General features: G+C 68.3%; 2 protein-coding genes across 5 annotated transcripts; both read right to left on the reverse strand.

Moving 5' to 3' along the window:
* Positions 1-3,225: 3,225 nt before the first annotated feature.
* Cd151 (CD151 molecule (Raph blood group)) lies at positions 3,226-8,633 on the reverse strand. Its single transcript, XM_042673352.1, has 8 exons — positions 8,543-8,633; positions 6,590-6,706; positions 6,187-6,378; positions 5,897-5,971; positions 4,438-4,542; positions 4,183-4,341; positions 4,015-4,101; positions 3,226-3,929 (listed from the first exon to the last, which is right to left on the reverse strand). Exons 2-8 carry the CDS (start codon positions 6,671-6,673, stop codon positions 3,870-3,872), a joined length of 762 nt encoding a protein of 253 aa, XP_042529286.1. The 5' UTR covers positions 6,674-6,706; positions 8,543-8,633; the 3' UTR covers positions 3,226-3,869.
* A 780-nt stretch (positions 8,634-9,413) lies between these two features.
* Positions 9,414-13,055, reverse strand: Cracr2b (calcium release activated channel regulator 2B). Of its 4 annotated transcripts, none has more exons than XM_042673347.1 (9): positions 12,191-13,048; positions 12,004-12,115; positions 11,487-11,655; positions 11,036-11,182; positions 10,865-10,952; positions 10,691-10,783; positions 10,201-10,358; positions 9,959-10,030; positions 9,414-9,765 (listed from the first exon to the last, which is right to left on the reverse strand). In XM_042673347.1, exons 1-9 carry the CDS (start codon positions 12,356-12,358, stop codon positions 9,609-9,611), a joined length of 1,164 nt encoding a protein of 387 aa, XP_042529281.1. In that variant the 5' UTR covers positions 12,359-13,048; the 3' UTR covers positions 9,414-9,608. The 4 variants fall into 4 exon arrangements, with proteins under 4 accessions (XP_042529281.1, XP_042529280.1, XP_042529282.1 ...); XM_042673346.1 differs by having other exon boundaries at positions 10,201-10,367; positions 12,191-13,044; XM_042673348.1 differs by lacking the exon at positions 11,036-11,182 and having other exon boundaries at positions 10,201-10,367; positions 12,191-13,045.
* Positions 13,056-13,819: the final 764 nt, after the last annotated feature.

Consider the following 13,819-nt stretch of genomic DNA (forward strand, 5'->3'; position numbering starts at 1 on the left):
CCCGCGTCCCCCCCTCTCCTCCCCTTCCGCCCCGCGTCCCCCCCTCCTTCCCCCCTCCCCTCCGCCTCCCCCCCCCCCCGCGTCCGCCTTCCCCCCTCCGCCTCCCCCCCCCCCCCGCTTCCCCCCCCTCTCCTCCCCTTCCGCCCCGCGTCCCCCCCTCTCCTCCCCCCCGCCCCGCGTCCCCCCCTCCCCTCCCCTGTCCCCCCCGCGGGAGCCCGGGGGTCGCGGTGCCGGCAGGACCGTGGAGCCGCCGGCGCCTGCTGCAGTTTGAACTGGCGCCTGTGCTTTGCCTTAGCTGCTTGGGCTTTAGGCCTTGTTGTTCTGTGTCTGTCGGGCCGGGGGCCCGAACTCGGGCCCCAAACTGTCCCTGAGCCGCAGCGCCGCTCCCACTTCCCAGCCACCAGGAGGCAGAGGTCTGAGGATCCTGTCCCAAAGCCAGCCTAGTAGACAAACCCGTGGGGCCCTCTCATCTCCAGATAGTCAGCCAAAACACTTGAGCCATGTCTCGAGCGGTAGAGCACCATCCCTGAACCACGAAAGGCATGCAAGAGCAGGAGACCCTGCGTCGGTCCCCAGGACCACCTCCGCAGTCTGATCCACCTTCCTGTGGGGGCTGTGTGTCTTCAGGGCCCCTATTTCCCAGGTGCCCCTACCATGGGGAGGTCATCGGTGGAGAGGCTGCTCAGTCCCAGAGTCCATAGGAATACCTTGGCAGGAGCCCTCCACCCCATCCTGCCGCCGCCTTCCCACCTGACACCCTGGAACTGCAAAGTGCCTGAGGCTTCTGATTGGCTTGGGGAATGGAAAGGGTGGTTTCCTGGAGAGCCAAGGGAGAGCACACAGATAGCCCTGGAAGTCCCCACAGAGCGACCCTGGGCATGGGATTGGAGGGTGGGCAGGGAGGGTGTGATCTGGAAACTCAGGTCCTCCAGCCGTGCAGCTGGAAGAGGGGGCTTGCCCTACCGCCTTCTAGGCCTCTAGGGGCACACTTCCCGCATTTCCAAGTCAGTTCACCTGGATCATGCTGCTGTGCCTTAGCCATGACCCAGGGAGACCTTGATGAGAGGGGGAGAGGGGAGAGAGCACCCCCAGATACCAGTGGGGGTGGCTCAGGCTGTGCCCACCACAGCCCCAGCCCACTCACCCGCTTCCCTCACAGGGACGCCCTGGATGCCCTGGGTCTGAAGCGCTACTGCTGCCGCCGCATGCTGCTAGCACACGTGGACCTCATTGAGAAGCTGCTCAACTATGCACCTCTGGAGAAGTGACGGACGCATCTTGGCCTCTGCTGACCACGGTGGTCAGCACCACACTGAGCTCAGGATGAGGCCTGGGCGGGTCCGCGGCAATGCCTGCCTCTGATGCTGTGAGTCCACGGCGCCCATTCTGGACAGAAGCACTCAGTAAAGTCTTTGTAGAACCAGTAGGTCCTGCTTGTTGGTCTGCTTTTCTGGGGCTCCCTGTGGCCTGTCTTGTGGGAGCCCTTATTTCTGCTCCCTTGGTCTCCTCAGAGACGTCAGAGGCAAAGTCTTGACCCAGCCATTCCCATGGGGACAGTGTGCTGTAGAAAGGCCCAGCTGCTGAGGCCCTGGGCCTTCCAGTCCTGTCTTCCCCTCAGAGCCTCCCCTGAGGGGGTTGGCAGGTGATGATGGCCCTTGCTGTCCTGGAAGAGGACACATCCACACAGCGGAGGTGGGAGTCATTCTTCGTTCCTAGCCCCTCTCTGAATCTTTGTTTTTACTTGGTGCTGTTCAAGCTCAGAGCTTTCTGCTTGTTAGGAATATGGTCTACACTTGCGTCATGATTCCAGCCCTTCTAGAATCTGAAGAACCAGGTTGTTTAGAGCCTGAAAAGCACCTGCTGTGGTCACAGCTGCCTGGTCCCACCTGCTGCCACACCCATAGCTCTCCAGACCCCACAGGAGAGCAGAGCAGCCCTGCCCCGTGACCAGGTTCCTGCAGAGGAGGGCTGCACCCCGCCCCGACCAGCCCTGACGCCTACCCTTCCCTCTGGCAGGGCGGGCACCAAGGTGCCCTAGCACATAATCCCAGGCTTGGGTTTATAGGAAGTGGAAGTTAAGCCCAACACCCCTGGCTCATACCATAATCCTAGCTACTCCGGAGGTTGAGATCTAAAATTTGCAGTTCAAAGCCAGCCTGGGGGGCTGGGAATGTGCCTTAGTGGTAGAATGCTAACCTAGCAAGCCTGACCCCCCCATACGCAGAAAAAGCCGGAAGTGCTGCTGGGGCTTAAGTGGTAGACTGCTAACCTAGGCAAAAGAAGCTCAGGGACTGTACCCAGGCTCTGAGTTCAGGCCCCAGGATTGGCAAAAAAAAAAGGCAGCCTGGGCAGAAAAGTCCAATTAACCACCCAGCAAAAAGCTGTGAGTGGAGCTGTAAGCTCAAGTGATAGAGCACTGTTCTTGAGCAAAAAAGCTCAGGTACAGTGCCCAGATCAAGTCCCAGGACCAGCACCAAAAAAAAAAAGGTGGAAGTCATGCCCCTGGTGTGGGTCTGGCTGGCAGGTGTGGGGACGTGACTCTTCTCGGGTACTTCCTCTAGATAGAGGTCTTGACGTTGTACCTTGTGGGACACAGTCCACACGCTGAGGCAGAGGAGATGGGAGCCAAGCCTTGAGGCTTTCCTGTGTGTCTCCAGCCCTGCAGCGCCGCTGCATACGCTGGCTGCCCCTGGACACCTGGCCCGCTCTACCATCTCCTAGACCATTGGTCCTCGGCCTGCCCCGCAGTCTCCGTCTAACATGAGCCTCCCAGGGCTAGAAAGTCTCTGGGAATCATAAGCAAGTGACAGCTCAGGCCGCCCTGGGCAGAAGATGTGCAGGCTGCTCCAGGTCAGCCTCATTTCCTCTGCAGGGGGCCCCACCCTGCAAGAACACCAGGCTGTCTCAGGGGCTCATACTCGTACTCCTGCTCAGCAGGCTGAGGTCTGGAAGACCAGTTTGAAGCTAACTCATACAAAAATGTCCTTGGGAATAAGTAAAAAGCCAGGCTAGAGGCATGGGGAATGGCTCAAGTGGTAGAGCGCCAGCCTAATAAATGTAAAACCCCAGGACTTGCCAGTGTGACTACTCTGTGGTCCCAGCCACTGGGTGTTCCCATCACCTTAGACCCTAGGGACAAGCCCTAGCATGGCGGGCCTTTTGCATGCTGACCTGGGAGGTGTGTCCACCCTGCTGAGCACCGGACCGCTGACCGCACACGGGCCCAACTGTTCAACAAACGTTTATTGAGCACCTGCAATGGCAGGAGCAGCTGTGGGGGTCTGTAGTACAGTGAGTAAAAACATATGCCCACACAGGACACCTGGCAGGTGGGCGTGCACACATGAACGCAGCATCTGGAGTGGTGTTAAGAGCAGTGGGAAGGGTCAAACCAGGGCTGTGGCTGCTAGGAGCAGGGGAGGGGTGGGGCAGGGGCGCAGGCCACTGAGCAGGCGCTCCTCAGCTCCCAGATGGGAGGGAGCCAAGCAGCTGAGGGCCTGCTGTGCGCTTCCCCAGGGGCGGGCACAAGGGGCGCCTGGGCCTGCGAGATGCCCCGCATGTGCCATCCAACAGCCTGCTTGCCGCTGACCCCACGTAGAGGGCATGCCGCGGGACAGATGGCCGGACTCCGAGCAGAGGCAAGCTGCCCCTACCGCCCACTGTCTCAGTTGGGTAAGCCTACCAGCGAGCCCCAGAGGCGACAGCCTCCCACAGGCGCAGGCTGGGCGTGAGTAAAAGGCACTTGCGGCCACCCACCCAGGGGTGGGCTGCCAGGGGTCACGGATGAGGGTGCAGCGGGAGAGTGGCCTGTCAGCAGTCAGCTCAGTAGTCAGTGGGACGGGTGGCGGGGGCCAGGCGGGGCCTGGTGGTCAGTAGTGCTCCAGCTTGAGGCTCCGGTACAAGCAGCACGTGAAGATCATGCCGAAGACCTGCGCAGAGCCAGACAGCAGGAGTGAGGGCCAGGGCTGCCCACTGCCCACCCACCTCTGGGCCCCACCGAGGCCCCTGGCCCACCTGCACGCAGGCAATGCCGATGCCCACAGCCCCGATGACCCTCAGGTGCTCCTGGATGAAGGTTTCCAGCTTGGTGATGCAGCCGCCCTGCAGGGTGGAAAGTGGTGAGTGGGGTCCAGGGGCCGCCCGGGCCTGTGGCTGCCAGGCCCACATCCCCTGCACACCTACCTCCACCTTATAGATGTTGGAAGCGTGGTCCCGAAGCCCACAGCCTGGCACGATGGTCTTGCAGCAGCTGTCAGGGACCACGCGGCCACCTGCCTCCCCGGAGCGGATCCACTCGCTTTCCCGCCAGTCCTGGGAGCTGTTGCTGCCACAGCAGTGGAACTGCAATGCGAGGAGCTGAGCCTGCGGCCGGTGGCACTGAACCGGCACTGAGCTGGCCGGGGGCCGCAGGCAAGCCAAGCCCTACCCAACACCTACTTCCTGCTGGAGCTTGTCCACAGCACTGGTCACACCCTCGTGGCCCGGCTGGTGGTACCTCTTGGTCATGGTGTCCTTCAGGTTCTCCTTGAGCTCTGTGTTTAGCTGGGGAGAGAGTGTGCTGAGTTGAGGCCTACCAGGGTACTGAGAGGCCAGCCCAGGACCCAGGGCCTCAGCCTGAGGGGGTCACAGGTGTGAGCCACAGGACCTCAGCCTGAGGGGGTCACAGGTGTGAGCCACAGGACCTCAGCCTGAGGGGGTCACAGGTGTGAGCCACAGGACCTCAGCCTGAGGGGTCACCCAGGTATGAACCACAGGACCTCAGCCTGAGGGGGTCACAGGTGTGAGCCACTGGCGCCTGGCTCTTCACTCTACTTGTTTGTTTTTTTTTCTTTTTTTCTTTTTTTGGTAGTGCTGGGGCTTATCTGAGGATCCTGGTAAAAAAGCCCGAGCTGGGCACCTGTGGCTCATGCCTGTAATCCTAGCTACTCAGGGGGCTGAGGTCTGAGGATCATGGTTCAAAGCCAGCCTGGGCAGGAAAATCCATGAGACTCATCTCCAGTTAACCACCAGAAAACCTGAGTAGCACTGTGGCTCAAAGTGGTAAACTCTAGCTTTGAGCAAAAGAACTCAGGGTGCCGGGCGCTGGTGGCTCACGCCTGTAATCCTAGCTACTCAGGAGGCTGAGATCTGAGGATTGCGGTTCAAAGCCAGCCCGGGCAGGAGAGACCGTGAGACTCCTATCTCCAATAAACCACCAGAAAACCAGAAGTGGCTGTAGCTCAAGTGGTAGAGTGCCAGCCTTGAGCTGAAGAGCTGAGGAACAGCGCCCAGGCCCAGAGTTCAGGCCCCATGGCCGACAAAAAAAAAAAAAAAGAACTCAGGGTGAGTGCCCATGCCCTGATGTCAAGCCCTCCCAACCAACAACAACAAAAAGCTAGCCCAAGCATTAGAGTCTTGAGACTCATCTCCAATTAAGCATCAAAAAGCTGGAAATGGAGCTATGGCTCGATTGTAGAGCACTAGTCTTGAGCCCAAATATGGCAAGGTGCCAGTGGCTCATGCCTATAGTCCTAGCTACTTAGGCTGAGAACTGAGGATTGAGGTTCAAAGACAGCCTAAGCAGGAATGTCCATGAAACTGTTATCTTCAACTAATCACCAAAGAAAAAAGGCAAATGTGGAGCTATCTCAAGCCCTAGGACCAGCATCAAAAAACTAAGTCAAATAAAAAAAATAAAAAGCCTGGGATGGAAGGACCAGGGTCAGACACAGCTAGCTGTGGAGCTGGGGCCACCAGAGGCCCACAGGCAGGTACGAGCAGGGTCTCGCGATGCCCTGGGTGCCTGCGTCCTCTGTGAGCCCCAACAAGGGCAGCTGCAGGCAAGGGCTGCAGCTCTGCCCTCTGCCCGCGCCTCCCTGCATGCCCCCACACCCCCAGGCTGGTCCAGGCCCCTTACCTGCTGGTAATAGACATAGGCCAGGATGCCAGCAATGATCTCCAGCAGAAAGATGAGGAGGAGCAGGACGAAGTACTGTGGGGCACAGACCCGAGGAGGTGGTCTAGGTCGGGGGTCCCACCCAAAGGGGCCCCAGCAGGAGGGGCCAGCTCTGAGCCTCCCTCAGAGCTGGTCTACGCCCTCAGCCAGGTCAGACGAGGAGGGGCCGCTCCCACCCCCTTGGACCCCAGAGCCTCCAGGAGGCCCGTGAGCCACTGCCCAGTACCCTCACCCCTTCTGTGCCTACTGACCAAGCGCAGCAGATTCCTCCGCTCTTTGAAGGTGGCGCAGCAGCCCAGAACACCAGTTACCATAACAACAACCCCAGCCACCACCAGGATGTAGGCGGTGGCCAGGTAGGTGCTGGAGGCCAGCAGGCTGATGTAGTCGCTCTTGAGGGCAAGGGTCCAGATGCCCACGGCCATGACAGCCAGGCCAGCCAGCTGCAGACAGTGAGCACGCGTCATGTCCGGCCTCCAGAGCCATGACCCTGGGGGGGGGGGGGGCAGAGGGAGGGGCCGCCCTGGAAGCAGCGTTGTGAGCGGGAGGGGAGGGCGCCAGCATCCAGAGCAGGGGGGCAGAGAGGAGGTGGCTCCGGCCCCAGAAGCAGTAGATTCAGGGAGGGTGGAGGCAGAGCCGGCCGCATCTTCTCACCCAGAAGCAGCAGTTGTAGGTGAACAGCAGGTACTTGAGGCAGACGGTGCCGCACGTGGCCTTCTTCTCCTTGAACTCGCCCATGCTGAGCTGCGGGGGTGGCGGGGGTCACAGGGCCTGCAGCACGGGGGGGGGGAGGGGGGGTCAGGGGTCACAGGGCCTGAAGGGGGGGCGGGGGTCACAGGGCCTGCAGGGGGGACGGGGGTCGGGGGTCACAGGGCCTGCAGGGGGGGCGGGGGGTCACAGGGCCTGCAGGGGGGGCGGGGGTCACAGGGCCTGCAGGGGGGGCGGGGGTCACAGGGCCGGCAGGGGGGTCGGGGGTCACAGGGCCGGCAGCGCGGGGGGAGGAGGGGGGGGAGTCGGGGGTCACAGGGCCGGCAGGGGGGGCGGGGGTCACAGGGCCGGCAGCGCAGGGGGAGGAGGGGGGGGAGTCGGGGGTCACAGGGCCGGCAGGGGGGGCGGGGGTCACAGGGCCGGCAGCGCAGGGGGAGGAGGGGGGGGAGTCGGGGGTCACAGGGCCGGCAGCGCGGGGGGGGGGGGGCGGGGGGGGGGAGTCGGGGGTCACAGGGCCGGCAGGGGGGGCGGGGGTCACAGGGCCGGCAGCGCGGGGGGGGGGGGGGGGGGGAGGAGGGGGGGGGAGTCGGGGGTCACAGGGCCGGCAGGGGGTCGGGGGTCACAGGGCCAGCAGGGGGTCGGGGGTCACAGGGCCTGCAGGGGGGGCGGGGGTCACAGGGCCGGCAGCGGTGGGGGGGGGGAGTCGGGGGTCACAGGGCCGGCAGGGGGTCGGGGGTCACAGGGCCCGCAGCGCCGGGACCGCGGCGGACCCCGCTTGAGTCACTCCCCGGACAAAGCTCAGCAGCGCAGCCCCCGGCCCCGGGGCGCACGTGGGTGCCTGGCGCCCGTCGGCTGCTGACTCACGCCGGCCGGCAGACCCCGGCGCCCGGCGCACGTTACCGGCGGACAGGAAGCAAACCCCCGAGCCCGCGGCGGGAGCGCGGCCAGGCTCTGCGCGGCCTCGCCTTCCTCCACCGGGGGCAGCGGAGGGCCGGGCCGGCGGGAGGAGCCCCAGACCGGAGCTGGAGGGGACGGCGACCCCGAGCGCGCCGAGGGGCGGCGGGCGGGTGCGGAGCTGGGAGCCCCGGGCTCGACTCCGCCCCCACCCACCCAGCCCCGGGACCCGCGCCTCCAGAACGGCGGGCGCAGGTGCCTCGGCGGGGCCTCGCCCGCTGGAGGGAGAGGCCGGGGCCCAGGCCAGCGGGCCGGGCCGGGCATTTCGGTCTGAGCGGGGGAGGGGGCGTTTCTGGACGGCCGGCCCCGGGAGGGCAGGGCCGCGGCTCTAATTAAGGCCTGGGCCTGAGCCCCAGACGGGTCATCCAACCCCCCTCCGGGCTGCCCGGGAGAAAAGGCGCCGCGCTGGGGAGCCCAGGCCTCCCCCGGGGCCGGGCCGCGGCCGCCCGCTGCCTCGGGGGGCTGGGACGCAGCCCTGCGCGGCGCAGGACCCCGGACCGGACCCTGGCCCCGGGCCAGGACTCCGCACCCGGCGGCGCGGCCCCGCTTCGCCCAAGGGCCGGGCGGATGTGCGTCCCGGGAAAGGGCCAGAGGAAGCCGGCGGGCCAGAAATAGCTCCAGCGCTGGACGGGCCCCAGCAGCCCGGCCCTCCGCCGGAGCCGGGCGGCCGCCCCGGGGCCCCGCGGCCCCGCCCCGCGCGGGCGCAGCGACGGCCCGCCCACCGCGCGCGGGGCCCGGGGCCCGGACGGAGAGCCCGGCGCCCGGGCTGCGCCTTCCGGGACCCGGGCCTGCCCTCCCCGCGGGCTCCGACGCGCCCGGCACCGGTCTCCCTCCCGGACAGGCCCGCGCGGGGCTGCGGCCCGGTCCCGTGGACGCGGGCTCCCGGGCGCCCCCGGAGCCACCGACCGGGTCTCACTCGGCAGCCGGGCCCCGCGGCGCACTCACCGACCGCGCGTCGGAGTCCCAGCCGGGCGGAGGCTCGCGGGGGCGGCGGCTCCGGACGCCGAGAATGCGCGGCCCCGGGCCTACGGAGACACGCCCCGGCACGCCCCGCCCGACCACGCGTCACAGGCCCCGCCCCTGGCCGACGGCCCCGCCCCCGCGTGAGCCCCGCCCCCGGCCGGCCGGCGCCGGCGGGTCCGGACTCGCGCTGCGGCTGGCGGGCCGGAGCCGGCGGGGCGGCGCGTCGGCCTGGGGACGCCCCCAGCCCCGCGAGCCCCCGGCCCCGCAGCCGGAGGCTGGGCCCGGCGTCGGCCCCGCCCCCGGAGGCACTGACGACCGCCTGGGGCGGTGGGCGTCTGGCGGGCTCGGGAGGATCCGGGGTCGGGGCCGGGCGCTGGGAGTGAGGTCCGGCCGGGCTGGACGGTTACCGCCGGGCTCCGGCCCGCACACGGGCTGGCAGCGACTGCGAGCTGATGAGAACGCACTCGTTGCTCTTGGGGGATGCGCGGGGAAGGAAGCTTCGCGAGAGCCAGGTCCCTGGAGCCTTCTAGACCCTTCCTGCGTGGCTGGGGCTTGAGCGCAGGCTGCCAGCCCTCCTCCGACCCAGCTTCTGGCCAGCTTGTCCTGGCGGTGGTCTCCGGGGCTTTCCCCCCCGGGCCAGCTCTGAACCGCTATCCCCTACCTAAGCCTCCTGAGCAGAGCTAGATTACAGGTGTGCGCCCCAGATTCCTGGCTTGGAGCTTGAGCTTTGGTGGGTGGTGAGGCCTCAGAGCACGGCAGAGACCTCTCCCTAAGAGATCACACCCGCAGATGTGCGGCCCAGCGCGCAGAGCCACGAGCCACGTGTGCAGGCCACAGACACGCAAAGGCCAACGACAGGGCCTTCGGTGGGCTTTATTGGACAGAAGGCTCTGCTGCTGTTGCTGGACAGAGAAGGGGCACAGAAGACCCTGTCTTCCTTCAGGCAGGAAGCCAGGTAGAGCGCACCCGAGTGCATGAGCCCATCCCAGAAACTCCTTCAAGACGCAGCTCCTGCAGGTAACACACAGGGAGTCGCGTGTCCTGATGGTCAGGCACTGGGAAGGTGGCCGGAGCCCCGTCTGGGGGGCCCAGCCCAGCCACGGCGGCGGCAGCAGCAGCAGCAGCAGCAGCAGGGCCCGGGTGCTCCGGCTGTGGCCAGGACCTCACACGCATCTCTCTCATCTCGCAGCCTCGTATTCAGCTCCCTGTGGAGGGCGGTGTGAGGGCTGAGAAGGCCGAGGGGCTAAGATCTCGGGGTCGGAGATCTGGGGTGGGCCTCGGGCCTGAGCGGTGGAGGGCAGACATAGGCAAGCACCTCCTCCTCCTGCAACGGGGCCGAAGCCCAGGATATTTGGGAGCGCGGAGCCCCAAGCCCCGCTGAGCCCTGTCCGTCCGCACCTGAGCAGCTCCAGCTGCCTTAGGAGGCTCAGTTTCTCTTTCTGCATGTTCCGAGAGACAGCAACCACGTCCCTGAGGGTGAAGGGGGACCAGATGCAGGCCGACGACCCCCAGACCTCCCAGAGGGCCTTCCACCCGAACCCCTCAGCCCCCGGGGCAGCGCTGGTTCTGAGACAGAACCCAGAGAGAGCCGCCGGCCCTCGCAGTCCCGCGCCCGGGGCCCGGCCCCGCCCGCGCCGCACCTCTGGGTTTGCTCCAGGCGGCCCTGCGCGTCGCCCTCCAGCCGGCGGAGCCGCTCCTGCGCCCCGTCCAGCTGCGTGCGCAGCGCCTGGTAGGCCCGCAGCAGCTGGCCGTGCTGGGCCTGCGCTTCCCGGTGCTCCGCGGCGCGAGCCTGCAGCTCCTGTTCCAGCTAGGGGTGTCGGGGTGCAGGCTGGCGAGGAGGGCCCGTGGCTCCCCCGGGGAACGTGGGCGCGCGCCGGGCCTGGCAGGGGGCGGGGCATGGGCGGGGCCTGCCGGGGGCGGGGCCTGGTGGGACTGGAGCAGGGTCTGGCCGGGGGCGGGGCCTGTAGGGCCGGGGGCGGGGCCTGTCGGGGATGGGGCGGGGAGGGGCCGGGGTCTGCCGGGGGTGGGGTCGAGCCTGACGGGGGCGGGGCCTGCTGGGTGGGGCCGAGCCTGGCAGGGGCGGGGTCTGTGGGGCCGGGGGCGGGGCCTGTGGGGCGGCGCGGCGCTCACCTCCCGCTGCCGCTGGCCCGCGCGCTCCAGCTCCTGCTCGCGGCTCAGCAGCTCCAGTTCCAGGCGACCCCGCAGCTCCTCGCGGGGGAGGCTCTGAGACGCACCGGGGCTCGTAAGCCTCGGCCCGCCCCGACGGCGCAGGCTCGGGGAGGGGCTCGGGGGCGGGCGGCCCACCTGGCTCGGCCGCGCGCGCTGCTCCCGGAGCTGCTGCTCCAGCTCCTCGTAGAGGCCGCGCACCTCCCTCTCGTGCTCGCTCTCGCGCCTGCGGAGAGCGGGCGCGCCGTCGTGGGAAGGAGGGAGGCGGGCTCTGCCCCGGGCCCCCCGGGCCCCCGGGCCCGCCCTCACCGCCGCAGCGCCTGCTCCAGGCCGTCCCGCTCCCGGGCCACCGCCTCCAGGCAGGCCGAGGCGCGCACCAGGACGTCCTCCAGCGCGCCCAGCAGCTCGGGCCGCTCGCGCTGCAGCCGCGCCCAGAGCGCCCGCACCGCCCGCTGCCTGCGGCGAGGGGCGGAGAGGGGGCTGGGGCTGGCGGGCGGGACAGGCGCGGCCCTCGGGAGGGCGCTGCCCACCGGCCCGGCGCCCGACGAGCTGCGCCGGCCCCGGCTGGACCCGGGACTCCGCAGCGCCCCCGCCCGGCACCCGCGGCCGCGGCCTCTCGGAAGGCAAATCCTGCGGGAAATCAGGGCCCGCAGAGCCGGCCGCCGGCGCGGGCGGGGCCCCAGCTCGGCCGCCGTCGGGCCGCCCTCCCGCCGGGCGCGGGCCGGGTCCGCACACGCGCCGCAGCCCCAGCCCCACTCACTCGCCCAGGACCCGGGCCACCCCCAGCTGCTCCAGCGCGGGGCAGACGCTCTCGGCATCCTCCTCCTCCGGAGGGACCGCGGCGCCCCGCACATCCGGCCAGCCGCACTCGAACGTTTCCTCGGGGGTCGGAGAGGGGCGCGTGGCCGGCTCCACCCCCACAAACTTCCCTGCGGGATGGGGTGGGAGGCAGGGGTTGGCGGGACTGCGGGCGCCCACCCCGGCCTTCCTCCCGGCGCACATCCCGGCCTCTCTCTCGGCCCAGTTTCCTGTTTTTCTTCCTTATTCTGGTTCCAGGGGCCTGGGAATGGGAGGTGACACCAGGCTCCCAGCCCCGTCTGGGTCCGGTGGGCAGGGGACAGGAGGCCAAGGCTGTGCTCAACAGGAGGGTGGGGCCGGTCCTGCAGGACCCCTGCCTCCACACCAGGCGGGGAGTGAGAGGAACGGGGCTGCTCGTGGGCCGGGGAAGGAAGGCCCTGGTCTCCAGGTGGCTGAGAGCAGGCAGGGCCCCTGCTTACCCAGGCCCAGGCAGAACTCCCGGGCCGTGAGAAAGCCGGTGTGAGCCTGGTCCAGGCTTTCAAACACAGCCTCCAGCTGCTCCGGGGTGAGGGGCAGGTCGCTTTGCAGTCCCTGGCCAGGAGGAGGGCATCATGAGCAGCCAGGGCCAGCTGGGGGCCCCGAGTACCTCCTGAAACCCGGACTCACCTGCAGGTCGTGCCTGGTGATGAAGCCCTTGGCCTCCTTGTCACACAGCAAGAAGAGCTCTTGGGCCTGCTGCAGCACCTCCTCCGTCGGCAGCCTGGCAGAGGTCCCTTCCTCCCCTTCCTCCGCCGGTGGGGCCTCCCCAGCCCCAGGCTTTCTGTGGCTGGCCATGGGGGCAGGGTCTTGATGCAGCCAGGTGCTGTGGAGCAAGGGGGGTTAAAGGAGGAGGGGCTGTGTGACGGAGAGTCGGCTGGGCGCTGGCAGGGCGCTGGCTTGGCCTCTGGCAGCAGGTGATGTGAAGGCCCGGCGGCCACAGGGGGCAGAAGGTGCCCTGCCGAGGAGGCCCAGGGTGTCGCTGGAATGGGAGGAGGCCAACGCTGGGACTAGGAGGACACAGGGCCCCAGAGAAAGGCTGCTCTCTCCAGAAAGGGACTGGTGCGCTGGGATGAGATCCTGGGGTCATGGGGTGAAGGAGGGCGGGGGAAGAGCCCACCACATCCCAGACTGGCAGTACTGGCAGCCTGCACTGACCAGTAGGTTTTAGCCCCCTGCGGGGTCTGTGATGCCCAGGTCAACTCCTCCCTCCCGTCCTCTGCGCTCTCCCACCGGGCAGCTCAGGGAGGCAGGTGCGGGGTTCCAGGCCTGAGCACCCCGCCACCGGGGTCACCCTCCCTGGTCCCACCGCGGCCCTCCCCCTCTCCCTGCTCCCGGTTCACGTCCCAGGCCTGCGCTCCACCCTCCCCTCGGGGCCACCTGTCACGGGGACCCTAAGCGCCTCTCCAGTCACGGGGCCTGGGATCCGGGAATCTCTCCCGTCCGTTGGTCCGTCCTTCCAAGCAGCTCATTCTCCCTCCACCCATTTTCCTAGGGAAGGGCGTCGGTCCCCCAGCACAGCAGGGCCGCGAAGGCTCCGGCTGGGCGGGAGGCCGCCGGTCCGGGGTGGGCCTGGTACGGTCGCCGCGCCTCCCCTCCACCGCTCCCGGGCTCCACGGCCGCGGGGCCCCGGCGCCGACGGCAGGGAGGACGGGAGGCGGGGGCCGAGCCGCCCGCGCGCCCCGGGACCCACCGGCCGTGCGCGCCGCGCTGTCCCCGCCGGGCCCTCCGAGGTGCGCGGGGCCGGGCCGCCCGCGCCTACCTGCCAGCTGCTCCGCCGCACCTGTGCGCGCCGCTCCTCCCGGAAACGCGGCGCCCCGCCCCGCCGGACCCCGCCGCCCGCGGGCCGCGCGCGTCCCCCCCGGAGCAGTGGCGGCCCGGGGCCCTCCCGGGTCAGGATCCGGGGTGCAGACACCCTCCCCCCAACGCTGGAAGCCAGGCACGGGCGCCAAAACTGCGGAGGAAATAGCCGGGCAGGAAGCGGCCGGCACTCCGGTGGCCGGGGGCCGGGCCGGCTGGGGTGGGGGTGGCGTCTGGAAGCCTTTTTCTGTACTTGCCCAATTTTTGGTCTCTTGATCTTTAAACAAGCATTGATCCTGGGGCTTCAAGTGGCCGTCAGGAAGACCCCGTGTGGAGGGGGTCACAGTGCTGACCGGGGTCCTCTGGAGGGTCAGCCTGGAGCGGCCCCAGCGCCGGGCGCCCCTCTCCTGGTGGCAGTGAGCGCCATCCACTGCCCCGAGCTCCCCCCCCCCCCCCGCC

The sequence above is a fragment of the Dipodomys spectabilis genome, unplaced genomic scaffold, assembly GCF_019054845.1.
Source record: "Dipodomys spectabilis isolate Male_0828 unplaced genomic scaffold, ASM1905484v1 ptg000802l, whole genome shotgun sequence".
Classification (NCBI taxonomy): Eukaryota; Metazoa; Chordata; class Mammalia; order Rodentia; family Heteromyidae; genus Dipodomys; species Dipodomys spectabilis.

Excerpts from the sequence above, each read along its gene's own strand:
- Cd151 (XM_042673352.1), bottom strand. The coding sequence starts at position 6,673 with ATGGGCGAGTTCAAGGAGAAGAAGGCCACGTGCGGCACCGTCTGCCTC. Across the intron at positions 6,379-6,589 it reads CCTACAACTGCTGCTTCTGG|CTGGCTGGCCTGGCTGTCAT; the intron begins GTGAGAAGATGC and ends CACTGTCTGCAG. Across the intron at positions 5,972-6,186 it reads GGAGGAATCTGCTGCGCTTG|TACTTCGTCCTGCTCCTCCT; the intron begins GTCAGTAGGCAC and ends TGTGCCCCACAG.
- Cracr2b (XM_042673346.1), bottom strand. The coding sequence starts at position 12,358 with ATGGCCAGCCACAGAAAGCCTGGGGCTGGGGAGGCCCCACCGGCGGAG. Across the intron at positions 12,116-12,190 it reads TCACCAGGCACGACCTGCAG|GGACTGCAAAGCGACCTGCC; the intron begins GTGAGTCCGGGT and ends CCTCCTGGCCAG. Across the intron at positions 9,766-9,958 it reads AGGCAGCTGGAGCTGCTCAG|GGAGCTGAATACGAGGCTGC; the intron begins GTGCGGACGGAC and ends CGCCCTCCACAG.